At 40.3% G+C, this 15,427-nt stretch overlaps 1 protein-coding gene across 2 annotated transcripts in view; it reads left to right on the forward strand.

The window, feature by feature from the left end:
• The window catches only part of MBD2 (methyl-CpG binding domain protein 2), a 51,877-nt gene extending 46,062 nt beyond the window's left edge, over positions 1–5,815 (forward strand). The window contains exons 6-7 of one of the 2 annotated variants that reach the window (XM_063295819.1): positions 2,521–2,665; positions 4,873–5,815. In XM_063295819.1, coding sequence (XP_063151889.1) covers positions 2,521–2,650 — 130 coding nt within the window. In that variant the 3' untranslated portion in view covers positions 2,651–2,665; positions 4,873–5,815. The remainder of the gene's footprint in view (positions 1–2,520; positions 2,666–4,872) is intronic. The other variant, XM_063295818.1, reaches the window with a different exon arrangement.
• Positions 5,816–15,427: the final 9,612 nt, after the last annotated feature.

Here is a 15,427-nt window from a genome sequence, read left to right on the forward strand (position 1 = left end):
TACTTACAGAAAAGGGTGGGTTTGGTCCCTAAGATCAGAGTCAGGTAGCAGGGGATGAGCAACAGCTGTTGGTGGACTCTGGCAGAGAAGAAGGATGGGTTTGAAGGAGAAGATAACTGACCTAACAATGGCAGTTTCTATTTAGGCTGCATTGGATTTTCCTTCTGCAGGGTTGCTCATTCATAACTCACACCTTGGGCTCATGTGTTCCATAAACAGCTGTGCCAGGTTTGCATTCATTGACTTGAAGTTGGGCCATGCATCTCAGAGGGTGATCTAGTAGTGCTTATTTATATTCTTTCTTTAGCTTTCCTTACTGACTTCTAACACACCCCTTACTCCAAAATTAGACACCTTTGCTTTGTTCTGCCCACTTTTACATTATGCACTAAATATCTTTTTGTTCAGATCCTCAGCCTTATAGTTTATAGAAATATCTTTGCATTACCTGAACGTTGCTTAAAAATAAATCTCATTCATCCGCTCTGACATCCTCTCCCCAAACACTACTAAAGTATGGCTCAGTGTAACATACCATATGGAAAGATAAAAATAAAAATTCTGTAAACAGCAATGTATAGCACTTCTATTATTTATTAACTTTTTTTTTGTTTATTTGTTTTACTGAGTACATTTACAGTCTTGGCATGAACATAATCCAAGTTGTTGTTTTTGAATAAACCAAGAAAAAAAAAACCTTAGTAACTTCCTATCCATGATGAAAGTGTTAGCGTTTTAAAGGCATTCTGTTCTTTTAAGCTGTAATGCAATTGGGGTAGGGAGGATTACATTATCTAGCATTTGACTGGTCAGTTAAACTTTTTATGATTGGTGACATAAAACACCAGGAAAGATGTAACTTGGTTATAGTTTGCCGTTTTCTTTCCTCTTGTTTCCATAGGGATCTGTGATAATCTAAATCCAATCCATTTCACTGCCTGTCAGTGAAGTCACCAGGTGTATAATTCAAAGAGGCTTTATTTTTTAATAGTATGGCTGTTTCATTCTATTTTTAATTAGCTTAATATAAGGACTATTGATAGGTACTTTCAGAGAAGTAGCTATAAAGTCATGTATAAAGGCCCAGAATCAATGTTCAAAATGTTCAAAAACATAAAGAGTACAATCCATCCAAAGTGTAGAGCCAGATGATGGTGCTAAAGATTTGAGGAATTTTTTTTCAGGTTTATGGATCTAAGCCACCAAGACTTACTGTGGATAGTTATATAGTTATATAATAAGAATCTAAACTTAAGGTTATTTAGAAGTGCTGTTGAGGTTAACTGGGTGTTTGTACTAAGCTCTTTTTTTAAATATGTTCTTTATTGAAACTTTTAAAACAGAAGATACAATAAAAACTAATACAAACTAATATAAAGTAAGAAAGAAAAAAAGAAATCAAAGACAAGTGGCTTCTGATATTCTTCACAGCAGTTATAAGTACAACTATATTTTAACCTTTCTCTCTAAAGTTACATCATAATACCCTTTCTATAATCTATCCTGTCTAATCATCAAAGCCATAAATCACAAGTTCATTTTTTAATTTTTATGCAAGAAGTCCGTAAGAGGTTTCCAGTCACCAATAAATGTAAATAATGTCTTTTCTCTAATCAAAGAAGTTAATTTATCCATCTCAGCAAGTTTTGTCAATTTCACCAATTCCTACATAGTGGGGTGTTTGCACTAATGGGGTATGCGTGATTTGGGCTTAGCACTATATGTATCTCAACCAGTGTGTTGATAAACCACAATTTAGCATTGTAGGAACCCACTCACTCTGGTTTGTTCCTCAAAGTAGGGTTAATAACAAACAAAGGCTGAGGACCACATGTGATTGCAGTAAATGTGGTAGGACTATGCTGAAATCGTAAAGTGGTTTTGGGTTTTGCACTTCAATTATTACCTGTCTGTAGGTATCCATCTTCATCAGCGGTAGCACCACTTCAAAGTGGTTTGCTTGAAGCTGTGCTAAACCTTCCCAAGGTTGCAGATGATATTAGAACAGGTGCATTGGGGATTCTCAGGCTTAAAAATGGGAGCTGAGCGCAAATGAGATTTTCAGTTTCTTAAAAAAAAAATGGGATGATGTCAATAGTGTTTTCCTGGGGAAGAGGGAAAAAATTGTTCTTTGAAAAGATGAGGCTAGTGCATCTATTACACTCAATTTCCTTGCTTTTTTTTTTTTCCTTTCTAACTGCTTTGGTAGGGAGAGTGGATTTTAATTTCAAATAAGGAAAACTTCATGGGGATGGTTTTCCCACTGGTGTTTCAACCAGAGGCATTTTGTTTGATGTTGGGAATGTCTGATGCTGTTACCTGAATGTGTCTGCAGGGAGTGATATGAAGCGTTGCTTTAAATGTGATTTACCAAGTAAGAAGGATATGTGTTTTAGCACGCAGCACTTCCACAGCAGCATTTTGAGGCCCCCCTTTGGCTGGCTGGCTGACCGTTTCTGCATTCCATGTTCGGATTGAACCAAAAACGTTTCTCTTACGGATTCTTGGATCATTCAACAGGAAGCAAGAGGAGCGAGTGCAACAGGTACGGAAAAAACTGGAGGAGGCACTGATGGCAGACATCTTGTCCCGGACTACGGACGCAGCAGACTTGGACGAGGTTGAAATGGACAATGGAGAAGAGGCATAAGAATTAAATAGTCAGGTACAGTCCAAGCTTGTGAAAAAAAGGGTGGTAGGAAGATCACCTCCTTTTATTTATTTATTTATCTTTTCCCTCTCTCCTTCTTTGCTCTCAGGATTTTATTACACAGGAAATGCTAGCAGCTGGTTTAAGTCACAAACAGGTGGACTTTTGGAATCTGGAATTGCGTTCTTCATTTTTGGGTGCCAAGAGGCACTGAATGCAATGCGGTCCTGGATCCTGTCGCTGGAGGGGGCAGGGCTGGGATTTTTGGCTGCGTTGTCTTCCTTCAGAAAGCTGGGAAGAGTTATTTTTTGGATTAGTGGGGTGCATAAAAGTCACCCCCCCCCCATTTTTGTCTTATTTCATGGGGAGGTTTGCTGTTGAATTTTGGCAGGGTGATGACTTGTAAACCGCCCCTGTTGAAGGAAGGACCTTCCCCTGTATCAGGGCTTCCAGAGGGAGACATGGGGATAAAAAATAAGTTCAGTCAAGTAGATCTGGATTAATGCCTTCACAGGACTTCGGTATGCTATTCATCATGGTCTCCCAGTACAGACCTTGATGTGAATAATTGCATTGTACATGGTGGGAAGGTCCCACATTACAATCCTAAATCTCTATAATATGTGTTTCTGTACCCATGCAGTTTTCTTGATAATATTACAAAAGGTGTTTGCCATTCCTTCTTCCTGGATGCCTATTCTAGTTTATCATCCTAGGATCCCCAGGCAGTTCCGTATCTAGGTACAAACCAGGGCTGACACTGTTTAGTTTCCAAGGTCAGCCAAATCTATTCTTCCTAGGCCCTGGCTGCTTTTAATGGACAACCCAGCCCTGCCACCATGAAACGGTGGTAGAAGCATCTTCTTCCAGCTTCATCTGTTGTAAGCAGCACCAGATGAGTTGATGCTGCACAGGAACATCAAATGCAGATCCTCCCTGTGTCCTGTCCCTTGGACAGCAGTGCCACATCTGAGATACTCACTTCATGTTGTGTGTCCTTCAGAGATGCATTCCTTGGGAATCTGGCCCATCTCCTCAGCAGAGAAGGAGTTGAAGGCAATGCTTCTGAATGTTGGGAAGGAAATGGAAGGGTGGCCAACCTGTCCCTGGTCCTTATGCCTCCAAAAATCTTCAGATTGTGCTATTTTTCTTATTTAATTGAAAAAAAAAAAGCAAATGGATGTCATCGTTAGCCAAGTATATACCTAATTTTGCAGGAATATTGTACCTCTGAACAGCAGCTACCATCTGTATGATCTAGGAACAACTTCCCAGTAAGCAGGGCAAAGTAGCTTTCCTCTGTGCTATTGTCTAGTTAGAGTACTTGTTGTAGCTGCAGGTATACTCCCTGATTTTACTTGTATTTATTTATTTATGCATTGCATTTTTGTGGCCACCCATCTCACGAACAAGTGGCGCTGCACGGGGCACAACAAATCTTTCCCCCAAATCTTGAATTTCACACTGTGGGGAAGGACAGGGAGTTAAACCATATTTCTGTAGCTCAGCAAACTGGGCTAGAAAAGTTCCTCTTTATAATGCATTTTAAACTGAACCCTGAACAGAAAAAGGCCTCTGTTCTTCTCTCCCCTTCTTCAAAAGTTATTTTCAAAGTGTATTGTGTATATCGGTTTAAAAATGAGATAGGTCCCTGGGAATGCTTTACCGTCGTGCCGTGAGAGGATGGAGAAAAATCCCATTATGGTATATGATGGACTCCTTGACTAAGCTCCTATTTAGTCAGAAGCCTCCAGTGTTTGCAGATGCTGTTGCTGTTAATGATTGCTACCAATTCTGAAGAATTTCCTTTGAGCTCTTTCCCAGCGCAGCCTATCTGCTCATCCTCTTATTTATCTGCAGGAAGTGCCTCATTTCTTGCACCAGAGAAAAAGCAGATGGGACCCCTTCCATTTTTTCTTCCTCCTTCCAATTTCCGTAAGAAATAACAGGAACTTAAGCCACTGACAGCTCAATCTTTCTGCATGCATCCATTGGGTTCAGTTGGACTAATTTCTAGCTGCATGAGAAAAATACGATGAGAGCATTTCTGCAGAAAATTAAGGCTCTTGGCAGATTCAGTTAAACTACGACAGCCATCTTAAGACTTCGGAGTATATGGAAACTTGCGTTAGGCTTTCTTGGGTAGGCTGGGGTGTAGATTTTGCCTCAGAAGAACAATTATGTATCATTTTAAAAATTATCCTCCATGCTTTTTTTTACAGGTACTTAAAAAAGAGAGAGAGAGAGAGAGAGATTCCCAGAGAAAAATTCCTGGAAGTTGGGATGGGCTTTTATATTTTCCGTTGGTCTTTCGTGATAGAAGAAGAGGACCTCTGCACATTTATATAGCTTTTTAATAGCATTAAAAACCAATGCCTTTTTTTTGGCTCTTATAATTATTATTATTGTTATTTTTGATGTACATATCTTGTTAAAAAAAGAAAGAAAAGAGGAAAAGGGGGGAAAAAAAGGAAAAGACCCCTAGCTTTTATTTTGTGTCTTACGACTTCAAAAGTCTCATTTTTACTTTATTTTTATTTTATTTGTTTGGTGATGTCAAACAATTCCTTAAGACTGAAGCTGAGCTTTCAATGCCAAGTTGCAATCCTGGGGCAACAACCTGGCAAGCACTAAATAATTAGCATTTCCCACCTGTCCGCCTTTTATATGTGTGTTTTTGCAAGAATAGATCAGGAAAACAGATTGTTTCCCAGTTTTTTTTTTTTAAAAGAAAAGAAATTGTGACATGATTTCTTGTACATATATTATATAAAAGATTTTTATACTGGAACTGAATGGAAAAATCTGTAAATTGACCCATCATCATTCTCTAAAGAGAAATAAATACTTTTATTCAGAGTAATTACAATTTTTAGAGTAATGTGCTATAATTTAAGGCAAGGCTCTTATCGCTATTATTGAGCATTAGGCAGAGATAATATTGTTCAGTGAGAGTAGTGAATCCAGAATGCCAGGCTGCTACAGCCTCTGTTAAGTTTATTGGGAACTTATTTGCACTCTGACATGATTATGGAAGCACATCAACGGGTGTGCAATTTTCCCACATCTGATTTGGAGCCCCCGTCCTCCTTTTGTAAAATGGGGAAATTGTGACCTACCTCACAGGGTTGTTGTGAGGATGAGCTTAATAAAGATTGGAAAGTACTTTTTCAATGAAATGGTTTACCCAAATAAATAGGAATGGATACACAAAAGATGAACAATAACTATTACTTGTATGATAGTAAGATTACTTGTAGGATAGTCCTGCAGCTTGGGGTATTTGTTCATTGTGGGGAAAAACAGTGTATTCAGTTTTCAGTTAAAGGATGATAGATGATTAGATGATAGATAGATAGATAGATAGATACTCTTTATTATATCCATTGTGCAACAAGGTAAATCTAGATAAAGGAGTGAAGTGTCTAGATAAGACTAAGTAGGTCAGCCATCCGCCACTTGGTGTCCTCCAGCAGTTTAAGCTATAACCCCTTAAATTCTCAACCAACTTGGCCATGAACTAGGAATTCTGGGAATTTTAAGAACACTTATGGGGGCCCCATGTTGAGCATGTCTGAAATAAATGTGTGTGCCTGTTTCATTGCAAGATGAACTTTGCAGGACCATCCCTATCATTAGGCAAGACTAAGGTATTTGCTTCTGATGAATAACATTGGGTGTCAGGGGCCTCCTGGTGGAGAACAAAGCTATGCTCTGCTGAACATGCCCTTGGCCTCCTAAACTAGCCTGTTTCTTCAGACATGGTCAAGGACAATGCTCAGTTTCAGACGTGGAAGAGTTAGCTGGTCTTTTGCATGTGAAATTGGATTGGGAGCTGCAAAACACTTTGGCTTTATCTTCACATGTTGGCTGGCCAATTTAGAAGGGCTGTGACCATGTTGGTTTTGGTCTGAATTTCTCACCACCGTAAAAGCTTATTGCAGGCAACTGCGTAGTTTAGTCCTTGGGGAGAGCTAATTAATCACAGAGTAGGCAAATTGTTGACTATGTTGGCTGGAAATTCTGAGAACCGCAGAATTCCAGCTCATAGAGACCTCGGCTTGGAGAAGGCTAGCCTAGTCTTTGAAGGGAGAACGTTTGAGAAATTAACCTTTTACAAACACAAAGGGGACCTGAATTGGCCCTAAGTTCCTAGGTTTCCTGTTGGATCAAAGTGCAATTTTGCATTAAGTTTTCCATTTCTTGGTTTTAAATAAAATTACAACCTTCATTTAAAGATGCATATTTGGGGACAAAAATGAATTTGAAAATGCAGATTTGGAGAAAAAGAAGCAAATGTTTTTTTTATTTTTTAAAAATTGCATATTACTAGGGAAATGAGACAGAATGGCTTTAAGTTGAATGTGTGTGAAAGTGATAGAACACTTTCCCCCTCCTGCTTTAAGGGTAGAGATGCTGAATTCCCTGCTGTGCTGCCTGTCTTCTGTTGCTGGCTTTGTACCATTTTCCCTCAGTAAATAATGCCTGCTTTGGGGATCTCTACCAATTATCAGGCTTGTTGGTAGCTAAATTGGGTGGAAAAGCTGATTTGGGAGCAGCGTCCAGCAAAATCCATTCATCTAGTAGACTTGGAACCTGATGAGCCTTTCAGAGCTTAGTTACAGAGAAGATACACTCAGGGCATGATTATTTTTCATAAAATCGGCCTGTAAGACACTCCGGTAAATGAATTTTAGTGGCTTTATAATGTGCATTGAACTACTTACTATTTATTTACTCAACTTCTATCCTGCCTGTCCAGACTGAGCACTTAATCAAGTTCTGCCTATGATCTTTCCTACTTGTGCCTCTCCATGGGTCAGTTGTGCCCCACAGAGCCTTAAGTCATCCTTAGCGATACCAATGTTATAAAGTCATATTGCCTCCTTTTATTATTAGATGTATGACCCACCTTTATTTTGTACAATGCAAGAATGTGATGCTCCACCTTCTGTTTTCCCCAGAGTGGGCAGAGACAGAGTGATTGGTCCAAAGTCACCTTAATGGCTTCCATGCCTAAGGGAGGATTAGCATTCATGCAGTTTCTAGTCCAGTACCTTCACCGTTACACCATAAAGGCTCTCTCTTATATCCTCATTCCAACATCATCCAAGGGCAGCCTCAACATGTGTAACTTTATTAATGATTGATGATTAGACTCACCTCCTGCCATTCTTCCAGGAGCTCAAGCATCAAATATATCACTGTGTCCTGTAATTTCCCCCCACAACAAAACCTTGTAAGATAGGGTAGGCTGGGAAAAAACTGGTGCCCCAAGTCAACCAGTGATCTTCCCTAGCTGAGAGGAGACTTGAAGCCAGGTCTCTCTGGTCCTAGTCCAACATCTTCACCCACACCCCATCCATGCAGGTTCTCAAAGCCTAGTGTCTAGGGTTGCTTATCCTAGCAATTGCAGGATAAGGATGGGCAATGGAGATAACATGGCCATGATAACTTACAATTTATGACTTTTTTCCTGTGAACTACCTGACTACTATTCAAACTACAGTTAAACCATGGCTTGATATGTCACTAGTTGGCAGCTGCTCAAGGTTCAGGCTTTTTGCACAACTTGCAAGACTTTAAAATCTCCTCCATTGTTCTCAGTGGAAACCATTTTAAGGCTTATTGTCCAGCAGGGATATTTCTGACGGGCATGTGGTGATTTTGGTTGGAAAGAGCTAATCTTCATCCCTTCAGTGTTGCAATCTCCCTTGAAAAATCACACTCCTAACTAATCTGGTTTTAACATTACCTGCTTGTTATCAGTGGAGATTAATTTATAGCCTAATTGCATTCCATGTAAGGACAAATGGAATGTGAATATGATTGTGTACATGGGAAGGGGGTATGGCATGCTTTGAACACACTATTGGGGTGTCTCTACGCATTGCTGGTAGCTAAGACTTGACATGTTCGTTGAGATCAATCCAGTTCTGTCATCATGCATGCTGATACTGGGAGAGTTTATGTACAATGAGATTTGTCCAATAATATATATGGATACCTTGAATCCCAGACAAGTATTTTCATTCCAGTAGAAAATCCCAGCATCAACAAGCAAATCTCTTCTGCAGCTTCTTTGTAAAAGCAATGTAAGTTATGCTTGTTTAAGTAGAAGCTGTAACAGGCAAGGAGTCTCTCTGTGGGATGAGACTAAATGATGGGGTAGGCAACTGCAAATGTTACAAACCTCCGGGTGGAATTGTTACGTGGAAATTATGTCAGTGTGACACATTCTGCACTCTGAATGGCAGTTGTATTTACTATGCCTTAGCAGTACAAAAGTATTTGCAAAAGTATTTTCTGGCTCAAACATATTAAGTGTGAATGACAACTCTGAATTCAATACAAAAACCCTTTAATAATCTCCCATTCTCAAAGGAAGGGAGTCTCACATTCTCCCAGGAAATGTGAATCCAAATCAGTGATGCCACAGAATCAAAGAAGGGAACAATTTGGGCCCCTTTCTTAGAAAATACACAGAGCATCTGCTGGTGGTAGAATTCAGCTTTTTACCAAAATCTTGATAGCCAAGTTCCCAAGGCGATTTTGCTTGTTTGTAGCTTGGCATGTTTTGTAAACCCAGCTACTCTGCTTTGTAAACCATGACTTGTTGTTCAGTGTGTCGTGTGAATGCAGCCAATTCTGATTTATTCAGTAAACCAGGTTGGGCAACCCACGGCCTCCAGCAGCCCATTGGTAGCCTCACCTGCTCTCCAAAACTGCATTGTAAAATGACAGATTTTTGGTATCTTGAGTTTGGTCTGTCTCTCCAGGTTTTGGGCAGATGTGAGGATGGACATGGGAACATTTTGCTCTTGGAAGGCCCATATTCATAATGAAAACCCACCTAAAATGGGCCCTAAATGAAATGCTGTTGTTCCTTTTGATTTGTCTACCTAACCCTGTCCACAATTGTCATCCACTCCCCTTATTTCTCCATCACGCTATGCTAGAGAAAAGTGAGCACCATGTTCTTGTCAGGAAAATCAACTGTACCCTGAATTACTATCAAAAGAGTGAATCCAATTGGGCATAGGTAAAATCCTTGATTAAAGATCACCTCATAATGATGAATGACAAAACAAAATTATTTTCTGCTCTTACCACATTCCCAGACAGCCGACTGGCAGCCCTGTTTAGGTGACCTGGTCCCTCCTAGGTAGAGAGTACTTGGAGGAACATCTGCAGGACCACTGTGAAGATATTCAAGGCATCTGTCAGATAAAGTTGATTGGATCTGATCTGAGCTGGTCATTGGCTATGCAGGTCCTGTGGAGTTGACTGAGACATGGTCTGGGAATGCCACCAAGGTTATTTCCGAGTATCTGGATGGGGAGGAAATACTTTGATGCAAGACCAAGTGTCTGTAGGTTTGGGGGCACATTGTATCCAGATATCGTTGATCTTTAGTTCTGGATGGGGTTGTATTCCCCCAGACAGAACTGATGCACAATTTGAGGGTCCTGTTGAACTCTCAGCTCCTGCTGGAAAAATATGTGGCAGTGTGGCCAGGAGGCCCTTTGAACAAATTCATCTGGGTGCCAATTGTGCCTGCTCCCAGATGAGACTGACCTACTCCCAGTCATTCATGCCTTGGGTCATCTTTTGATTGGACTATTACAGTGTGTCTCCAGTACATGGAGCTGCCCTTGAAGACCATCTGGAAGCTACAACTGGTCCAGAAGGCAGTGGTGCATGCAGTTGTGGGCATGAAACAGTGTGCCTATGGGAAAGAAAGAGAACTATTGCCCATTGGGAAGGACTATATGAAGTGGTCCATACTTGGACTTTGTTGAGTAGCCTACTGGATATTTACTGCTGCTGGAAAACTTCCTTTTTTCTTTTAAAAATGGACCATTTATTTATCCTCCTTAAATACGGAATTGGAAGTCTTATAATTGACCAGGCCAAAATTGTCTGCTGTCCTCCATGCAAATACTTTACAGGGAATCATTCTATTATAAATGATTTTAAAAAGTTCCTTTAAAATGATGAAATAGAAAATACGGCTAGCATTTTTTAACATCTATATACTCAGTGAGAGTAGACCACTAATGGCTGCCCTTCACAAAGTTTTCACAGAAACCTTGTTTGATGTCAGGCCCAGCCCAAGAACAACGATGAAGAGTCAGTGCATTCAAAACTCCAGCTCTTTATTGCTCTCACTGTACAGACAGAATCTTGCCAGACTAAAGCTACCCGACTAACCTAAGGGGAAATAACCTAGGAGACTCTAGGGTGGGGCCACCCGGACTCTCTTTGACCCCCTGCCAAGACTTTCCAGACTGCATGTCCTCTTATCTCCTTGGAATGCGTTCCTTCCTTCCTGAGAACCAGTGGCAGCTTCGAAATCCATCACATCTTGATACCAATCCTGCTGAGTCAAGCAACAATTCATCCTACCCAAATGTGTTCCTAGGTAAATTGGATTTTATGGCAATTTAGACAATTGTCCCCTGTCACATTGTTAGTTGACTCCAAGACACCACATGCAGTCCAAACTCCCGGTTACCTTTCATAACACCAAATCATCATTTTTCATACAACAAAAAGGGAAATGATTAAATAATTTGGGACCAATCTTAGCCATTTGCATGTTAAATAAAACCAATGTTAGTTTTTTATCCACCCTCCCACTTCTGGGAGATTGCTTCCTGATAAATAAGCTTATATGCAAATAGATGGAAGTTCTTTATAGTTTCAGTTACCTGATCTCTAAAAGCTGTATCTGAAGGACAGATCCAGCATACCCACACGTAAATACTGAAAATCTGTAGCTGTTACATTTTACTTGTGTATGGAAGCAGCATTCGGGTTTTTTTTTCCTGCTCAGTGTAGAAGGACCAGAGTTAGGACGGAGAGCAACAACGCAGAGACTGGTGGTAAGGCTCACACATGTGCTATCATGCTGCTTTCTATGCATTACTATTATCTGTTAGCTGCTGATTGAACAGTCTGTCCAAGTTGATTCAACCTGAACCAACTCTTAGGCATCAGGGACAGATTCTTCAAGAATGCATGATGTAGCAGGCTCTGGTGGATCTGCTCCCAATCTAGGCTCACTTTAAAGTCAACTTGCCAATTAAATTAGTCCAGTCAGCAAGAACTATTTATTTTGAGAGACAGTAGAGGGACACATGAATCATCAAGCTTATTTGAAAAAGGATGGGGTGAACACATTTTGTAAATTAGATATCATAATACTTTAACTCTGAAATCCTGGGGATGCCTCTAGAGGTCACTATAACTTAATTGATAGACAGTATTTGAAATTCAAGATCTGTTCAACATTTCCATTATGAATTACTTCTTTTTTCCTAATAAAATGTAGCACATTTCCTTAGAATTCCCTTGTGATAAAATCATTTTACATCTTCTCTTTAGGAAAACATCTTCCATTAATTTCAAACATTTGGAATCAAAAGTTACCCTGATTTCCGATTAAGCAGTTTTTAGAGATGAGCGTCTAAACATGATTCTTCTATCTTTTTCTGCTTGGACAGCTTACATCACACATTCTTGCATGTGATCAGTCCTTTTGGCTTCCATAACTCAAAAGATAACCACACATATTTTCTTCCCCCTTACTCCAATTTTATTTGGTACCAAGATTGTCTATTTTCTGGAAAACATACATTACTGCTAAAGTGAATGGTCATCAGGCACTTTTTCTCTTCAAATGCAGTTATTTGAGGAATAGGAATTTTTAATGGCATCCTTATTATGGATGCTTCAAACTATTGATAAATGCTGATTCTCCACTGGGCTGAAACTGTAATATCCATTGTCCCATTTCATTTTCTCCCTATACAATCCCAGCCCATCAGTGGTATTTCTTAGGCATAGCCAAACAGGGATTATACACTAAACATTATTACAAGATGATGCTAGCTAGCCAATTAAGCATACTTAAATGCTCATATTGCATAAGTGAACTAATCTCAGGGGGTGAAATTTAACCCCAGTCAAACCAAACAAACCCAGCCAGACACAGGGTTCAATTAACTCCCCTTTTTGGGAGAGATGGGTGATGATAGAAATTTGAAGAACAAACAAACAAACAAATAAATAAATAAAACTCCACCAGTCAGTTGTAAGTAATGGTATGATCTCGGGAGACAAGAGGAATAGCCACAGACTAGACAACAGTCAGATGAGAGGCAACCGTTTGGGGGAGATGGGTGGTGATATAAATTTAAATAATGAATGAATAAATAAATAAATAAACTGAAGGAATGGGGGTGTGGCAAACATCTCAGAAGGGACCCTCCCTAGTTTCTTGGACTGTAAAGGTGAGGTGGGAGAGATGGACTTTCAGACTTGCAAGATTCTGTTAATATAACCTTCCAGTAAAGTTACAGCTAGTACTTCTGGGTGTGCTTCTTGTCTGGACTACCTCACAAGGCTGACATTTTATCATGGGAACCCCTAAACCCAGCCAACTGATCTATTTTGTGTGCCTATCTTCCAAGAAAAAAGCTGGAGAGAAAAACTGGCTGAACAATCAAACCTTCTTTACTATAGGACTCAGTGCTTAGAAGCATAGAAGGCATTTCCTGGCCACTGATCAGCTGCGAGCCATGCCTACTGCTGCCAGCCTAGGCAATGTGGGAGGGTCAGTGATTTTGTGACTAATGATTTCAAGACTTTCCAGTGCTCTCTCATGGAGAAAGTGGGTAGGGACCCTGTCTAACCCAAATGGCAACTTTTGAGCCGGATAATATGACTGTGGCAGGATGAGAAGGCCTGATTGGGACAGAGTTGTAAAATGGTCTCTGAAGTTCTTTTTTTATATAAAAAATGTATTTGTTTATCAAAACCATGTAAAGGATTATGTGGAGACCTAGAAAATATATAAAGGGCAGGAGGTGGTAGTTGCTGGTGGTTGGAGGTTGCTGGGGTTATATTTGTACAGAATGGATTGGAAATACTGTGTTACCAAGGAACAGTTGAGGGAGGCCTCAGCTGCTGAGCTGGAAGCAGGATCCAAAAATGAGATCTCCAGAGGATACTGGCTGGCGGCAAAGGCTGCTGTGCTTGGAAAGGACCAGTGAGATGTTAGAGATGATAGCTTGATAAAGTTGCTGGAATTCCATGAAGCTCAGAAGGCGTTATTTCCCCCCCATCCTTCTGTCTTCTCTCTAGGCCAGTGTTTCTCAACCTTGGGAACTTTAAGATGTGTGGACCGACTCCCAGAATTCTCCAGCCAGCATGGCTGGCTGGCGAATTCTGGGAGCTGAAGTCCACACATTGTAATGATCAGCCTGCTCAAGCATTCACTCAGTGACAGTCTAGAGACTTGTGCTCAGTTAACTGTTTAGTGAAGCGAAGTGTTCTGATACAAGGAAAAAGTTGTGAATCCCCTTTCCCCTCGCACTCTGCACTTTAAAATCACAAGCCTCTATTTTCCCCTCCCCACTCCCCGCCTAGGTATGCACCCCTCTCTGGTACCAGCAGATGGCTTGAACGGTTACTGCCTGTTGACCTTGGTCAAGGGGCATCTAACCCAAACAATATATTTCACACTCCAATCTCAGTCCCCCTTCCTGCTGGCGACTCGCAGTCTGCTGACACGGGTTTCTGGATATCTTCAAAATGGCAGCGAGTTTGATCAGATGTTAGATTGACATTTGGTTGAGGAGTCTGGCACACATCTTAAAGTTTCCAAGGTTGAGAAACACTGTACTAGTTGAAAGCAAGCAATGAAAGTAATGATGCTGCCTAACAGAGGATTGATAACAGACACCCGTGTGAACCAAGGAGAAAGGGGTAAGACATTGTAAAAAGCTCTGCACAGACATGTACATATAATTTGTTAAGTTCAGGCCACTGTGTATATTAGAAATCAGCATCAATTATTTACTTGGAAAGTGTTGTAACACTGACTGTCACTATAATTTAGAGAAGAAAAGTATGTCTGTTCCTGCCCTTTCTCCTATCCTCTGACAGTGACTTGGTGCTGGGTTAATGGTTGATCAGGTTGGGCATGCTGTGATCATAGGTCTAACAAAAGAAGGAGGGAAGAATTCATATTACTCAACTGATGAACATAAATATACAGTAGTGAATTACAGTGCACAAATATCAGAGACAACACAGGCCAATTAACACTATACTTAGGAATGATTGAAATAATGAAGCTTTTCTCACCGTACTTCCCACTCCCTCAAGACTGTGTTCAGCTTCACCATTTTGTCTTTCTCCCCAGAACAAATATTTTGTGTTGTTTGTGGAGCTTGCTTATTTATTTATTTTTCAAATTTATGTATCCACCCATCTCATATATAGGAGTCTGGGTGGCTTACAAACAATTAAAACAAACATAAAACAACAACAACACAAAGAACAATACATTAATTTAATAATAAGGAAAAACAATATAAAGCCATATAAAACAATCATCAAATCCACAAAACTCACAGCCAAGGTAATCCCATTCATCAAAATAATCAGTGCGGCCACTGCCCCAGCTCTACCACACTCCTGGGTCTCCATGCCTGTTGGCAAAACCATGTCTTCAGGGCCTTGTGAAAGGTCAGCAGGGTCGGAGCCAATCTGATCTCCAGGGGGACAACACTCCTTGGCTGATGGGACCCACAACATGCCCCTCTTGCCATACATGATGGGATGCGTAGATGTAACTGGGGAGAGGTGTTCTCTCAAGTAACTGGTCCAATGCCGTCTTCCAACATCCTGGGCTTCCTGTATTTATGTTATGTTTATATTTATGTTTAATTTATTTTTATTTTTATCTCGCCTTTATTATTTTTA

The sequence above is a fragment of the Candoia aspera genome, chromosome 2 (assembly GCF_035149785.1).
Source record: "Candoia aspera isolate rCanAsp1 chromosome 2, rCanAsp1.hap2, whole genome shotgun sequence".
Lineage (NCBI taxonomy): Eukaryota > Metazoa > Chordata > Lepidosauria > Squamata > Boidae > Candoia > Candoia aspera.